General features: G+C 46.9%; 1 protein-coding gene across 7 annotated transcripts in view; it reads left to right on the top strand.

The window, feature by feature from the left end:
- TNRC6C (trinucleotide repeat containing adaptor 6C) overlaps window positions 1-16,705 on the top strand; it is a 115,292-nt gene that overhangs the window by 65,382 nt on the left and 33,205 nt on the right. For 6 of the 7 annotated variants that reach the window (XR_009731465.1, XM_061392679.1, XM_061392677.1 and 3 more), the window contains exons 5-6: window positions 7,944-10,544; window positions 16,258-16,473. Coding sequence is in view for 6 of the 7 variants with exons in the window: in XM_061392679.1 (XP_061248663.1) it covers window positions 7,944-10,544; window positions 16,258-16,473 (2,817 nt within the window). In the remaining variant the exon portion in view is untranslated. The remainder of the gene's footprint in view (window positions 1-7,943; window positions 10,545-16,257; window positions 16,474-16,705) is intronic. The other variant, XM_061392680.1, reaches the window with a different exon arrangement.

Here is a 16,705-nt window from a genome sequence, read left to right as displayed (position 1 = left end):
CAGGTGGACAGCTCCTGTTAATCGTTGATCCTCTGGCTCCACATTTAGATTAACTCCTGGGGTCACATCCCTTGTGGAAACATGGCTCTCAAACAGGCATGCCCAGAGTAGCCAGGGAAAAAGAGGCCTTGAAACATCTGTGTGGACTGGAAAGGAACTGAGGGGAGCCCTGCAAAGAGCCTTGTGAGGAAGAGGGCCTGGGAGCATTTCAGTTAGAGAAATTCTGGTCTGACACCCCAGGAGGCCTCATGGACTGGGGCAGCTCCAAAGGGTGGAGACCCAGTTAGGCAGCACAAGTACAGTGGGGCGGGGTTCAGCCCATCCCCCATCACTGGGGCATCCAGAGACTTAATCACCCCTCACAGGTGGGTGGAGGGGGCCCTTTGAGACAGACAGCCCAAGCGGAGCCCTGGATCCAGGTGCTCTCTTTAAATAACAACGGTTTGTCCTGAAATAAAACATTGGCCGCCTAATAAAATAATGCAAACAGAAGTAGATTTTAAGTTCCTGTATTGATTCTGGAGGGGAGCTCCCATCCGTCAATTAGCAACAAATGTTACCTGGTAAGGTGTGAGTAGTGTACAAATGCACTGATTCACCCTATGAAACTTCTGAGAAAATGTGAATTTTCTGTTCAGACTGTGTTTTTGCCTATCTGCAGTGTAACTCCATCTTGAAACACTTGTGAGCTTTTTTATCTTTTTAAAAAACTTTTTCTGGCCGTGCTAAAGGCAATCTATTGTTTTGGAGGCTGCTTTGTACGTTTATAAACAGAGGCTTTGATTACTATGGGTTGTGTTCGCTACTTAGATCTTTTGTAGATAGAAGCAGGAAAGTAATTAAGAAGCTGGACATGTGCCAATTTACATATGGGGCTCATTTAGAAAATTATAGCTAGTGTTGGTATGCCAGACGTTCCGGGGGAAGAGCGGGAAAGAGGAGGACCCGAAAACAAAGGAATGGAAAAGGCAGCGGTTTGTCTGCGTGCAACCAATAGGCAGCGCGCCCTTTCGCTTTTGGCTGACTTTCAAAAACACAGACGGAAAGGAAAGTGGCTCTCGTGCTGCCGCAACTGGGTCCTGCATTGAAAACGGTGTGACCAACGAAAGAATGTTGAGAGGCAGGAAGATCGGTTTAGTGTCAGCTGCAATTAGATAATCAAAGCTTTCAAATCCTCCCGGGGTGGGAAGGGCACCAGCAGTCCTGCCCGCGGGCGCCTGCAGGTCGCCGGGCACAGCCGGAGGAGCCTCCCGGCGGCGACAGCGGGTGTCCGGGAGGAGCGGGGAGCCCGCGCCGCCCTAGATGCGGGCGCCCGGGTGGCCGGCGCACGAGGTAGCGTCTCCCAAGGGGTGGGCGGCCCCTCTCGCAGGTACTTGTGCCCCCGCGGCCCGCGGAGTAGCCGAAGAGAGCCGCCACCTAGCCCACAGCCACCTAGCCCACAGCGGCCGCTTCTCCCGGGTTGGGGAGGTTTCCTCCCCTGCGGGGGCTTCTCTCAGGATCTGGACCCCGGGGAAGCAGCCTCAATCCTGCAGTTTTGAAGAAAAGCAGGGCCATCAAGCTTTTTCTGTGGACACTTTGATTATTGTTTTCAGTAAGCCTTTCACTCGGTTCTGCATTTCATAATCCCTTGCAAGGATAGAAGTGGACGGATGAGATGTCTCCGAGTCTGTCCAGTGCTGGAGTTCTGAGCTAAGAACACTTTCTCCATGAGATTTTTGCAACCCCATCAAGGCAGTGAAGGGAGGCGGCTTCGGTTCTCCAAGGCTGAAAACAGTGTTTACCTGGATCCCACCCCTTGAAAAACCCAGTGTCCGAGTGTGTGTTACCAGCACACATAGTGCGCGTGCGTTTTCAACTGCAGAAAGCATTTGAAATTACTTCATGATGTAGTTTATTATTCTGCCATTTCCGTTAAAAGGACTGTGGTGAGAAAGAATGATTCCATACCATTTGTCAGGGTTAGCACTAAATTAAGCGTTCTGCACACTTCTGAGTAAGTCTTGTTGACACTTCCCTACCTGATTAACCTGATACCTAATTACAGTTTCGCTTACTGGAGCTTTAAAAGCTCTTTGTTAAATACTTTTTGTTGAAAATTTTATCTTTCTATGGCAACATTTTGGAATTTAAAAGCAAAAGAACAAAGTTTTTCTCTCTATGCTATTGTGTAATCCTTTTAATCACTTAAGACAGTTTGTTGCTTAGATTTTTATAGATACCTATTTTTAGAATGTGTGAACTATTCAGACAGCAGTTAAAAAAGAGAATTTAACATGATACATAACTTCATTACTTTTTTCTTTTTTAAGGCTTTTATTTAGTGGAACTAGTTTAATGATAGAATGTTGTAGTGGAAGGTGCACCAGAATTTTATTCTGAAGATACAAGTTTCTGTTCAGTCTTTACTGGCCATTGGTTATAACACCTTTGCAAGTTTGGCCTGAGTCTGTTTCCCCATCTGTAAAACAGATGTAACTTGTAAGGTTCAGTTAACCTAATGTGTGTGTAAATACTTGGAACTTGAAAATGCTATGAAATATGTGATGTCTTAGGGATATGCGTGCATGTATGCATGCATGCTTAGTTTTGTCCAACTCTTTTTGCCCCCATGGACTGTAGCCCACCAGACTCCTCTGTCCATGGGATTTCCCAGGCAAGTATATCGGAGTGGATTGCCATTTCCTACTCCAGAGGATCTTCCCGACCCAGGGATTGAACCTGTGTCTTTTGGGTCTCCTGCGTTGGCAGGCCGATTCTTTACCCCCTTTAGGGATATGAACACTCTTATTTATAAACTTTCTCAAACTTGGCGCCCAACAGATGCATATATTTTAGCCTTTTAAAGCTCCTGGGCTTATGCTGAAGAGTGTAAAATAACCTACAAGAGAATTCAGCCTTGGTTTATTTCAGAGCTTTCATTCATTTCAAAATGCCTACTCACAGAAGTCAGTTATTTCAGTTTCTTTCATATAGTCTTTTAGACTATAACTAAAAGATGGATTTTTTTAAACTGATAGCACAGTCAAGAGATTTTGGTTTATGAAAACCATGTTACTCAAATATTTTCAAGGTCATAAATTCTACCAAGAATAATGGTATGCTTTAAAGATAAAGAGAATAATAGTTTTAAAAACATAAAATATTTTAATTTAGGGAATAAATTCTAAGGTCATAATATGTGGTGGTGGTGATGATGGTGGTGATGGTAGAGGTAATAATGCTGATGATGTAATTATGATGATGGTGTTAATGATGAAGAGGGGCAGGAGAGGAGAGACTTCAGGGATTCCCCAGAACAGAACTAGTCAAACTGTGCTCCTCAGAGCCCCCAGAAGGTTTTAAAGGAGTCTGAGTGGGGAAGGGATGGTGAGGAGTGGGGAAAGCCTAGTTTTTCCGAAGTGGATTTAGGTTAATTCATTCGTGTGTTGGAGGTGTAGCTTCTGCTGTTTGTTTTCTGTTGTTTACCACTTAAGACAGTGGTAAGTTGTATTTTCAAATCAACTAAGGTCTGTACTTGAAAACCATAAATATTGCATTAAAATCATAACCTTCTGCTTTCCAGTTTTCAAGTCCTTTCCAGCTTTTAAATGCATTTTTGTGTTCAGACTTTTTTTCTGGACTACATGGAATGTGGGATCGTAGTTCCCTGACCAAGGATGGAAGTCATGTCCCATGCATTAGGAGTGTGGAGTCTTAACCATCAGATGCCTGGGAAGTCCCCAGACTTTTTTTTTTTTTTTTTTTTTATTTTAAAGTACACATGACACAGTTGATTCCCATTTCAAAACTTTTTGAGAAGGAAAAAAAATGAGAAAACAAAACTGAAGCCAAGAGTGGCACCTTTGTGCATCACACCTGTCTTGGTACAAAACGTTCTTGTCCATCTGTGCGGTGTTTGTAAGCTCGTCGGCAGGACGGTTGAACATGCGTGTTCAGCACAATGTGAACTGTCATCAGGGAACTGTCATCTGAGGACACTGTGACTAGAGTTACATAGGAACGGCCTCTGTTACAGGCCCTAAACGATCAGAAGAGAGGAAGGACTTTGTAAAGAAGCTCCTGGGACACTAAGAATACCAGAACTGGAGACACTAGGGAGTAGGACCGGAAATCAACTAGTAGAAATATGGCAGTTACCATTTATCCTTAACTTTTTGGTTTTGTGTTCATTTTATTTTCATATTTAATGTTCATTTTGATCCTGTCAGCACCCTCAAAAGTGCTATTTTCTTGGGAAAAAATCCTTATATCATTTTGGTATTCTCGAAGTTTAATTACAATGGAAGACATTGTAATGTTTGTCTCTCTTTTTTCTCCTTATCTACTGTTTTCATTACAACTAAAAATATTTTACGTAGAAAAAATGTGTTTTAGTGGCTTACATAGTAATAACACTTAGCTAAATGTATATAGCAAATTCACTTGTTAGCCTCATTTTAAGCCCCTCCAAATAGCTCCATATGTAAGAGTTGGCCCTCTTTGCAAGCTTAGGACAGAAGTCCTCACCTGGAAGTGGACTCGAGCTGTGCCGTGCGTTGGTGAGAGTTGAGCCTTTCCTTTAGGCTCGTTTAGCAGCAGTGACACCTTGTCCTTTCTTTACCCCTCTGTGCCAAAGCACAGGTGTGCATGCCCGTTCAGTAAAACACCCTTAAGGCTGGTGTGGGGGATCTTATTTATTGATTTATTTATTTATTGCGGCCTTGCTGAGCAGCTTTCGGGATCTTAGTTCCTCAGCCAGGGATTGAACCCAGAGCAGTGGCAATGAAAGCGCCAAGTCCTAACCACTAGACCGCCAGGGAATTTCCTGGAGGATATTTCATCTCATGCTTTCACCTCCTTCCCTCCTTCCCTCTCTGTCTCTCAACTCCCTTCTGGCTGGCTGTACCAAGTTCCAGAACGTTTAGCTCCTCTCTGAGTTAGGAACGCTGCTCTCTTGGCATGCACCACTTGCAGACACATTCTTGCCTTTGAGAAAAAGGTCCTGTTGAGTGGATGACAACCCGTAGATTCCCCAGTGCTTGTCGAACGTAGTCCCCACTTGATCGGGCGACTGAAGTGGATGATGGAGAGGAGTGAAGAGGCGGAAGAGTGGCAGTGATGGCCTTTTAAGGGTCTGGATGAAGCACCTGCAAGGATGCATGAGTCCACACAGAGGGGGCTGATGAACCGCACATTGACGTCTGAGCTTCCAGCTTGCTTCTCCCGGGACTGTGGACAGATCCACTTGGAGGTCTTGCAAGCACCCCAGACTCGCCGTATCTGGATCTTAGTCCATCTTCTCCCTTCTCCTCCCCCATCCCAGAACTGCTCTTACTCATGTTAGTGTTTCCTGTTACAGTTTAACTTAGTTCCCTGTGCCATACAGTAGGTCCTTGTCATTTATCTATTTTATATATAGGTGTGTATGTCTGTTAATTCCAAATTCCTAACTTACCCCTCCCCCCTTCCCTTTTGGTAACCTTAAGTTTCTGTTCTGTAAATAAGTTCATTTGTATCAGTTTTTAGATCTCACATATAAGTGATATGTGATGTCTTCTTTATCTGTTCCTCTGTCCGTGGACATTTAGGTTGCTTCCAAGACTTGGTTACTGTAAATAGTGCTGCCATGAGCATTAGGGTGCATGTATCTTTTTGAATTATAGTTTTCTCCAGATATATACCCAGAAGTGGATTGCTAGATCATATGGTAACTCGAGTTTTAGTTTTTTAGGGAACATCCATACTGTTCTCCATGGGGCTTCCCAGGTAACTCAGCTGGTAAAGAATCTGCCTGCAATGCAGGAGACCCCAGTTCAATTCCTGAGTCAAGAAGATCCCCTGGAGAAGGGATAGGCTACTTACTCCAGTATTCTTGGGCTTCCCTTGGGCTCATCTTGGACTCAGAAGATAAAGAATCCACCTGCAATGCTAGATACCTGGGTCCAATCCCTGGGGTTGGAAAGATCCCCTGATGGAGGGTATGGCAACCCATTCAAGTATTCTTGCCTGGAGAATCCCCATGGACAGAGAAGCCTGGTGAGTTATAGTCCATGGAGTCACAAGAGTCGGACACAGCTGAGCAACTCAGCACAACACAACACAAACTAATTTGGGGGCTTCCCTGGTGGCTTATTGGTAAAGAACCCGCCTGCCAATGCAGGTGACATGGGTCCGATCCCTGGGTTGAGATTGAACAACCCCCTGGAGAAGAGAATGGCAACCCACTCCAGTATTTTTGCCTGGAGAATTCCATAGACAGAGGAGCCTGGCGAGCTACAGTCCATGGGGTCGCAAAAGAGTCAGACAGGACTTAGCAACTGAACAAGCTAGTTTTTATAGTATAGGCAAAACCAACAGAAGTAGTCATAAAGTTGTAGAGCCAGCCCCTAATATTTGGCAATAAAAAACTTTATTGTTTATGGTAATTTAGATACTTGAAGTTTTCTGTTGCCCTCCTTCATTATCCCTTTGTGGTTTTCACCTGGAATTACTTGCCTGCTTTAGAATCACCTAGACCATCATTCTAAATTCATTACATTCCATTTAAATCAGGCAACAGAAATCACTGGTGTGGGAGTTTTTTTAAGGCCGAAATGAGCTTTAGTGTATTCTTTCTAGTGATAGTAATGATTGCATACTTCCTCTTTTCTTCTTTTAGTTCTGTCAAATAATAAAAGACATTTGAGGGGACACCCAGTTTTACTGTGCATGATGAGTAAAATTTTTTTCTTGTTGAAATTAATTTGCAAAGAACATAATGGAAAAGTTCTAAAAGAGAAGAAATATTTAACTGCAATTATCTGTGTATCTTACTATTTAAAGAAACTCTGTCAAGGATTTTAATTGAGGTTTTATGTAAATACATTAAATTTTTTATATTACTTTATTTTTGAGTGATGCATACTTCAAATGGGCTTCCCTTGTGGCTCAGCTGATAAAGAATCTGCCTGCAGTGTGGGAGACCTGGGTTTGATCCCTGGGTTGGGAAGATCCCCTGAAGAAGGGCAAGGCTACCCACTCCAGTATTCTGGCCTGGAGAATTCCATGGACTGTATAGACCATGGGGTCACAAAGAGTTGGACATGGCTGAGTGACTTTCACGTCACTTCATACTTCAAATAAAGCCTGTTGGAAAATTTGGTATATAAGTTTGATTGCAATGTTAAGAATACTCAAAAAAAATTAGGAAATTACAGGAGATAAAATTCAGATACCAAATACTAGATTATTTATTAGACTCCTAAGAGTGAAATTATATAAACACTATAGAAAATATCATATAAAGTTCTTCTGGGGAATCTCCAAAGAAAAGACTAAGTTAGCAAAATAGAAAGCAGAAGTAGAAGGAATACCTAGAGATCTAAGAAGATACCAGATGTAGGACTGTGAATATTTTTTTATTAATGCTCAGGAAACTGGGGTAAACCATAATCACTGGTAATAACAGATAAAGTAGTAGAAATGTAATTAAGTGATTCTAACCATTGTTCCCTTGATAACATGAGATATCATTTTCTAAAGCTTCTTCTTTCTGTCTCTCCATCCCCAACCCCCAAAATACTTGGTTCTGTTATGTGAATTAATGTAATTTTGGACGCATTAACTCTTTTTTGAGTGGGAGCTACTTAGAAGACATAAGAGACTTGGGTTCCATCCCTGAGTCAGGAAGATCCCCTGGAGGAGGGCATGGCAATCCACTCCAGTATTCTTGCCTGAAGAATCCCATGGACAGAGGAGTCTGGTGGGTTATGGAATGGTCCATGGGGTCACAAAGAGTCTGACATGATCTAAGCCACTTAGCATGCACTTAGAAGATAAATAACTTTTTTTCTTGAAGTCATTTTTAGTATCTGTCATTCAGAGTTGAAAACTCAGAAGAAAGAGCGTGCCCCCAAGACTAGTTTGAGCAGTCGATTGACAAGTGGGAGGAGAAGCTAACTTTGAACATGTTTCGTCTTTTTCAGATCTCAGTCACAGTGGCCCAGCAGAGCATTATGAGAGTTCCCACTGGGGACAGCAGCCCACTTACCGGAGCGAAGCCAGCTGCAGCTGGGAGAAGACGCTAAGCGACAGGACAGACGCGGGGGCCTGGCCTTCCATCACGGGAGCAGAGACGGAATCCGCCTCAGAATGTACCACAGACACTGACTCTGCCTCCAACTGTGGCTCAGAGAACAGTAGCATGGCTACGGGGAGCGCCCAGGGCAGCTTCACTGGACAGACCAAGAAGACGAACGGCAATAATGGCTCCAACGGCACACTGGTCCAAAACCCGTCCGCTCAGAGTGCCCTTGGGGTGGGGGGAGCGAACAGTAACGGAGGTGCCGCCAGAGTGTGGGGCGTAGCCGCCAGTGCCGGCTCGGGCCTGGCTCACTGCTCCCTGGGCGGTGGGGATGGGAAAATGGACAACATGATCGGAGATGGGAGGAGTCAGAACTGCTGGGGTGCCTCCAACTCCAACGCTGGCATTAATCTTAACCTTAATCCTAACGCCAACCCAGCTGCCTGGCCTGTACTCGGACACGAAGGAACTGTGGGGACAGGCAACCCTTCCAGTATTTGCAGTCCGGTCAGTGCCATAGGTCAGAACATGGGCACCCAGAATGGGAACCCCGCGGGCACTTTAGGTGCTTGGGGAAACTTGCTGCCGCAAGAGAGCACAGGACCACAGACGTCCACTTCCCAGAATGTGTCTTTCAGCGCACAACCTCAGAACCTTAACACTGACGGGCCAAACAACACTAACCCCCTGAGCCCTTCTCCTAGCCCTCTCAACGCAGTGCAGACGAACGGACTGCCGAACTGGGGCATGGCTGTTGGCATGGGGGCCATCATCCCGCCCCACCTGCAAGGCCTTCCTGGTGCTAACGGATCGTCAGTTTCTCAAGTCGGCGGGGGTGGCGGCGAAGGAATCGGCAGTTCTGTGTGGGGACTGTCCCCAGGTAACCCGGCCACAGGAAACAGCGGTTCCGGGTTCAGTCAGGGGAATGGCGACACTGTGAACTCAGCATTAAGTGCTAAGCAGAACGGCTCCAGCAGCGCTGTGCAGAAGGAGGGGAACGGAGGGAACAACGCGTGGGACTCAGGACCTCCCGCTGGTCCTGGCATCCTCGCCTGGGGGCGGGGTGGGGGCAGCAGCGGTGTGGGCAACCTCCACTCGGGAGCTTGGGGCCACCCCAGCCGGAGCACCTCCAACGGGGTGAACGGGGACTGGGGGAAGCCCCCCAACCAGCATTCCAGTAGCGACATCAACGGGAAAGGATCAACAGGGTGGGACAGTCCTAGCGCTGGCGGCCAGAATCCTGCCGCGCAGCCTGGCAGCGAGCACGTGAACTCTTGGGCCAAAGCTGCGTCCTCTGGAACGTCGGCCAGTGAAGGCAGCAGCGACGGTTCTGGCAGCCACCACGAAGGGAGCACTGGGCGGGATGGAGCAGAAGGCCGACGGCGAGACAAAGGGGTTCTCGAGCAAGGGCACCTCCAATTGCCAAGGAGCGACCTGGACCCAAGAGTTCTGTCCAACACTGGTTGGGGACAGACACCAGTGAAGCAAAACACTGCCTGGGAATTTGAAGAGTCCCCCAGGTCCGAGCGCAAGAACGACAATGGGACAGAGGCCTGGGGGTGTGCAGCTACTCAGCCTTCACACTCAGGGGGGAAGAACGATGGGTCCAGCGTGAACAGTACAAATACCTCTTCAGTATCGGGGTGGGTCAGCTCACCACCTGCTGCTGCGCCAGCGCACGCCGGCTGGGGAGACAGCAGCCACAAAGCGCCAAATGGCCCCGGGGTTTGGGGGGAGGCGATAAGCTCTACTGCTGTTAATAATGCTGCTGCTGCCAAGAGTGGCCACGCTTGGAGCGGGACCGTAAATCAGGAGGACAAGTCCCCCACCTGGGCTGAGCCTCAGAAACCCAGATCTCAGAACTGGGGAGATGGACACAAGCCGAACCCAGCCTGGAGCGCAGGAGGGGGAGACTGGGCGGATTCGTCCTCGGTCCTCGGACACCTGGGGGAGGGGAAGAAGAATGCCTCGGGCTGGGATGCTGACAGTAGTCGGTCAGGGTCTGGTTGGAACGAGGCTCCGAGGTCGGGGACCGGTGGCTGGGGCAATGGCACAAACGCGAAGGTGAATCCAGGGACAAGCTGGGGAGAGTCTCTGAAGCCCGGCCCCCAACAGAACTGGGCGAGCAAACCCCCAGACAGCAGCTCGAGTAACTGGGGAGGAGCCGCTTCCGTGAAACAGACAGGAACAGGGTGGATCGGGGGGCCGCTCCCCGTCAAGCCGAAGGACACCAGCGAGGCCACGGGCTGGGAGGAGCCTTCCCCGCCCTCCATCCGACGCAAAATGGAAATCGATGACGGTACCTCAGCTTGGGGCGACCCAAGCAACTACAACAATAAAACTGTAAACATGTGGGACAGAAACAACCCGGGCATCCAGAGCAGCGCCTCGGCCGGCGCCGCCGCCACCGCCACCGCCACGAGTGACAGCGCGAGCGCGGCCGAGGCGCCCCCGGCACACCAGGCCAGCGCCCAGCTCAGCCGATCGCCACTGCTCGGCCCAGGTACGGGGCTGCATGTGCCTTCAGAGGCTAAAGACAAACTCTGGTTACGTTTGCACACACACTCAACTAGCGTTTTTGTAGCAAATGACATTAAACTGATTTCCATGCCCGTCACCTTACAGGATCGTATTTGAATATTATCCAAAGAGATAATATTATAGAGAAAAAATAAAGTAGGATTTTCTAATAGCTTTCAGTCCAAGAGAAAGAAAAGAGAAAAAAATAAAGTAGGATTTTCTGATAGCTTTCAGTCCAAGGGGGGAAAAATAGTACCCACTTCCAAGAGAAAGGAGAGAAAAAGAAATATACCCTCTTTAGAAAGATTGGAGGCCATTGTGTTAGCCTGTGTTTACTTATTACAAAGTCTTTGTTTATTTATGAGATAAACCAGTGGTTGTCAACCCCAGAGGGCTTTCGTTAGAATTCCCTGGGAGCTTATGGAGCTGGGAGGTACCAGGTTCAGAGACACCTCAGATGCAGGAGTCGTTGGTCCGGATGGGAAGCCCGCCCACTGGCTGGTTTTGAAGCTCTGCAGGTGTTTCTGATCTGGTTGACCATGAAATAAAACCGTTTTTGGTTGAAATGGTTTTATGTGGCATTATACAGTACCATTCATGTTCTGATTTCAGTGGAAAGAAAAATGCTAAAGTTAGATGAAAATCTGTGTGTTGAGTCCCTGCCCGGCACAAGGCACTCTCCTAGATACTGCAGTAAAAGAGGCTAGAAGCTGTTACAGACCAGAGCCTGCCCTCAGGGAGCATGAGCGTGACTGAGAAAATACACGTGCAACACAGACCATGGGAGAGAGAGTGATTTCAGTCCAGCTGGCCTTTGTAACTAGAGAACTGGCAGAGGAGTGGCTCAGATAGAGGCGCCAGCATAGAAGACCTGGAGGCAAGAGGGAAGGTAGCATCTCTGAGGAACAGAAAGAACTTCACCATAGTTGGTGCTGGGGTGCATGGTGGGGGGTGGCAGGAAGGCCTTGCAGAGAAAGGAGACCACGGCAAGAGCAGGCACGTTCTTTTAGGCCCTGTGAAGGAATTGGGGTGTATCCAGAGGTCTGGGGAGGCCACTGAGAAGATGAAGCCGATTGAACCATCAGGCTTAATTACAGAATCGTGTCACCTGTAAGACGAAGAGTGGATTAGTGGGAAGCACAGCTGGAGGAGAAGAGCTGAGCTCAGCCGTGTTTGGCATGAGAGGGGAAGGAATAGTGGCCAGGGGTGTAGATGGATACAGCAGCCAGACTGGGAAAGCATCTGGATGCAGGAGCAGGGAGGGTTCAGAGCTCGGGCAGGTGGGCAGGTCATGGCAAGGTGCACTGCCTTCTCAGGGCACACACGGGAGGCACATGTGCTTGGAGGGGACAGCAGAGGTTGGATGCAGAAGCCTGGGTCTCAGCCAGAGATGGGGCAGCAGGTACAACTGTGGGAGAAGGGCGATGAGCCAAGGTCGAGAGGAGAGATTCTGTCTAAGATGGTAGGGTTCTGGGCTTTCCTGGTGGCTCGGTGGTAAATAATCCACTTGCCAGTGTAGGAGACAAGATCAATCCCAGATAGATCCCTGATCTGGGAAGGTCCCACATGCCGCGTAGCAGCTAAGCCCACGGGCCACAACTATTGAGGCTACGCCCCAGAGCCCGTTTCTGCAACATAAGAAGCCACCACAATGACAAGAGTAGCCCCTTTTCGCCGCAACTAGAGAAAAGCCTGCACAGCAACGAAGACCCAGCATAGCCAAAACTAAATTATTATTAAGAAACACAGCTATCACGTCACACCCACCCAAGTCTCCTGGAAGTCCTCGTTCCCATGACTTCTCCTCGGGTCACAGTCAGAGCTACCTCACCCCCTGCTCACTGTCTCTGAAAAAGCTCCTGCTGACATGTGCCTGGTGCCCGGGTCCTGGCAACAAGCATGGCCTGGCAGTGCTGGGCAACCACATCTTATGCTCATCTCATGTGGTCCTGACGGCCACCCGGGCCTCATATTACAGAGGAAACGGGCAGTTAAGTAGCTTGCTGAGGGCACACGTTGTGGGGAGGTGGTGGGGGTCTCAGATGTGAAATACATACCCACCCACTGCCACTTGTAACGTATGACATCCATGACACCCCACAGAGACAGGGACAACATCATGTGCCTTTGTGATTTTTTTTTTTTTCCTCTTGAATATGTTACCCTCAGAATCTCCTCTTAATGGTTTTTAGTAGACAAAGAATATGAGATTCACCCAGGATAAAGGCATTCCTGTTTGGTTGGAAGAGCCAAAGTTATTTACTTGTATGTGAAAAATATTTATAGATAATATATATATGTATATATATATATATTTTTTTTAACAAATTGCACACAGTCTCACCAAACGTAGAAGAAGGAAAACGTGCCCCATCCACCATGGTGACTGTTTCCGGGTTCTTGTTTGTTCTCCGTCCGGGCCTTATGCGCACGTGTGATGTCTGTATTTGTCACGATAGTGTGGAAGCAGCTGCGGGTTTTATTCCAACCACTTTGACAGAGACTGATAAAAACGTAGAGGAATTACTTGCACGTAGTGGCTCAGACAGTGAAGCGTCTGCCCACAACACGGGAGACCCAGGTTTGATCCCTGGGTTGGAAAGATCCCCTGGAGAAGGAAATGGCAACCCACTCCAGTACTCTTGCCTAGAAAATTCCATGGATGGAGGAGCCTGGTGGGCTGCAGTCCATGGGGTCGCAAAGAGTCAGACATGACTGAGTGACTTCACTTTCACTGAGCCCTACTGGAAAAGGAAGTGGCAACCCACTCTAGTATTCTTGCCTGGGAAATCCCATAGACAGAGGAGCCTGGTGGGCTACAGTCCACGGGTCACAAAGAGTTGGACACAACTTAGTGATCCAACAACAGCTGAGCCCTGTGCAGAAACTGTGCACACTTACTGTGTCACTGGGGATGATGGGGTTTCTCCATAATTTTTCATTGATGACATTAGTCTCGTATTCTGCCACGACACAGTGTAGCTGCGTTGAGGCATTATCCTTGCCCCACATCACCTATGATATTCCCATCTGTCCTGAACTGAGCACTATTCTGCAGTGAGAGCAGAGTCCATCCCTCTCAGGGACCACAGGTGATCTGAGCCTGTCCCTGTCCCAGTCTGGGGGACCAGCTGTTCTTTGTGCTACAGAAGGATCAGTCACACCTCCCTCAGTTCCGTTCATAACAGTGACAAGATGCTGCTTCCTTTGGGTCCTCTCCATTCACTTTCACACATACAGCCCCTGGCCCTTCCTGTCGGGGCTTGTGGTACCCGGGTCACTGGGATCAGAGATGGAAGCAGCGATGACAGCACGTGCTAGGCTGTGGCTCAGCTCACAGCTTGAACACACTTGCCTGCTTGTTGCAGATCAACTGGGATTCCCCCTCCAAACAAACTGCAAACCCGATGAATGTCTGATGAGGTTTCTGCTACAGAGCAGGTCTTTTACAGATTCTGCAGCATCACCCTTGACCTTCACTAATTTTACAGAATGTTCACTAACCTCAAAGTTTGGGTTTTAAGTTGCTTTTGAATTGCTGATCATCACCACTTAAGGATATTGATCTCTGTCTCACAAAATATGGTTTCTCGATTGCATAGGTTTTTGTGTGTGTGTGTCCGGTTTTGTAAAAGTAAATGCTACAGGACAATCATTTTGTCCCATTCTTATTATATTAATACTAGTTAGTTTTCTGATGAGCCTAAGGATACTAACTGATACTAATTTATGAAATGCAGTGTAGGATTTACACTGGAGTGTTTGGATCTAGTTCAAACCCAGTCTGGAGCTGGAACACAGTAATCTAGAGAAATGCTGTGTATCTGCCCTTTTTGTCTCTCTCCTTTTTACCCTTTTTGTTCACACTGTGGGGCATGTGGGATCTTAGTTCCTCGACCAGGGATCAAAGCAGTGCCCTGTGCATTGGCAGAACGGAGTCCTAACCATCAGACCACCAGGGAAGTCCCTGTGTGCCTGCCTTTTGATCAGGTGATTTTGTTATTTAATTGCCGAGAATAAATCACTATATCTTTGCAGCTGATTGACTGTTAGTAACACCTGAATTATTTGAGCTTCCCAAAACTTCCTTAATTTTTGTCTTCTATGTTAATTTTCCTAATTTTGTTCCTTCGATTTGTAAAACTGCTTCTCCCAACATGGATTATTGTTTTTTGTGTAGTTACGGGTAATATTATAGTTAGTTTTTGCCGACAATAGTGATTAGGGCTAACTTCCCTGATGTACCTTTAACCAGGTGTCTGAGTGGATAAAGAATCTGCCTGCAGTACGGGACACCCGGGTTCAATCCCTGGGTCGGGAAGATCCCCTGGAGAAGGGAATGGCAACCCACTCCAGTATTCTTACCTGGAGAATTTCATGGACAGAGGAGCCTGCCTGGCTACAGTCCATGGGGTAGCAAAGAGTTGAACATGACTGAGTGATTAACACTTTCCTTGATATTGATAATAATTCACTTAATGTTTTGCTCATTATTCAGCTTGTAATTTTAAATGATTCATAGGTGGTAGGTAGTTTTGTCATTAATCATTACTGTTGTATTTTATTAGAGTAAAGCATCAAGGGAGCTGATTCCATGCTATTTTTAGTCAGAAAATTAATATATTTTATAACCGAGATGGTAATATCCATGTTTTAACCAAATAATTTAAATTCTGTGATTGGCTCATTTGTGGTTTCTGTTCTTCAGTTAGTGTTTAAAGCATTCACAGTTCTGCCTGTGAGAAGCTATGTCTGTATGAAAATTATAGCTGACGTGAGCTATCAGCATGACTTTTCAGTATTATCAAGTGAGCCTATGGGCAAAGGTATAAGGATCAGAATTTGGGTTGATTTGGAAGTTTGCATATGACATGTAAAATGTTTGTCTTGCTAAAGTATAAAGAAGGTGGGGAGATCCTTAGTGTGGCCTAGTCTCTTAACCTCGCCTGTGCCTCTTAGATAGTAACGCCAGAACCTTCTGAATTCACTAGGAAACCTTCCCTAGTTTAATTGCATCCTCGTCTGTGGTACAAGGCCCGGCTCAGGATGCTAGCACAGGATGGGGTGGAGGAATGAAAGCAGAATTCTGAGATACGCTTGGAACCGCCCTTCTCCATAATTCCTCCATTTGGTTCCCATCTTTTAACACCAATATCTCAACTCCTTTCCCAACTTACTGCTGGTACCTAAGAACCATCTGGGTGCTCTGTTATTACTTGATCTGTACATGTTTCTTTTTCTATCTTCTTTGTTTGCCCAGACCTGTGTTTTTGACGGTTGGTCAAAAGATAAGTGAGAAAAATGTTGCAACTCGTAAATTTTTTATAAGAGATTAATATGAAATTTCTTTTAGGTTGTCACATATAACACCAGAAGCAAAAGAGCTACTCCTTAAACTTAAGTTCTAACCTACTTTTTAAAACTCTTATCTTGTTGCAGATGGTATGAATTGAATAGCTTTTAATATAACGGACTTTCAGTTTTAAGGGAGTAGGTAGGGGTCAGAAGTGAGAAGACTGCAACTTAAAAAAAAACAGACAAATCTGATTAGGTTTAATATTGTCTCCTTTTCACTTTCTCCTAAAAGCCATCCTAAAGATAATCTCAAAATGATTTTGAACTTGACATCACCATTCTTACTTTCTCTCTCTCTCTCTCACTTTTGTTGTCCTCTGTCTCCCCGGTGCCCTCTTCAGTTTCGTCGGGCTGGGGAGAAATGCCTAACGTTCATTCGAAGGCTGAAAACTCTTGGGGGGAGTCATCATCCCCGTCCACCCTGGTTGATAATGGCACAGCAGCATGGGGCAAGCCACCCAGCAGCGGCAGCGGATGGGGGGACCAGCCCACCGAGCCGGCGCTGACATTCGGGAGGGCCAGCGCCCCCGCTGCCGCCCCAGCCCTGTGCAAACCAGGTGAGCCCAGCGTCTTGCCCGCTCTGGGTTGGCAGTTTGGAAATGGGCCCACGAACTCTATTTAGAGGCATACTTCTCATTTAATTTTAAGAATTAGTGTTTTAGGACACTTTCCTCATTTTATTTACATTTGAAGTGAAAGTTGCTCAATCGTGTCCGACTCTTTGCGACCCCATGAACTGTAGCCTGGATCCTCTGTCCATGGGATTCTCCAAGCAAGAATACTGGAGTG

The sequence above is a fragment of the Bos javanicus genome, chromosome 19 (genome assembly GCF_032452875.1).
Source record: "Bos javanicus breed banteng chromosome 19, ARS-OSU_banteng_1.0, whole genome shotgun sequence".
Lineage (NCBI taxonomy): Eukaryota > Metazoa > Chordata > Mammalia > Artiodactyla > Bovidae > Bos > Bos javanicus.
The sequence above is the reverse complement of the archived record's forward strand: the minus strand, read 5'-3'. Positions and strand labels throughout refer to the sequence as shown.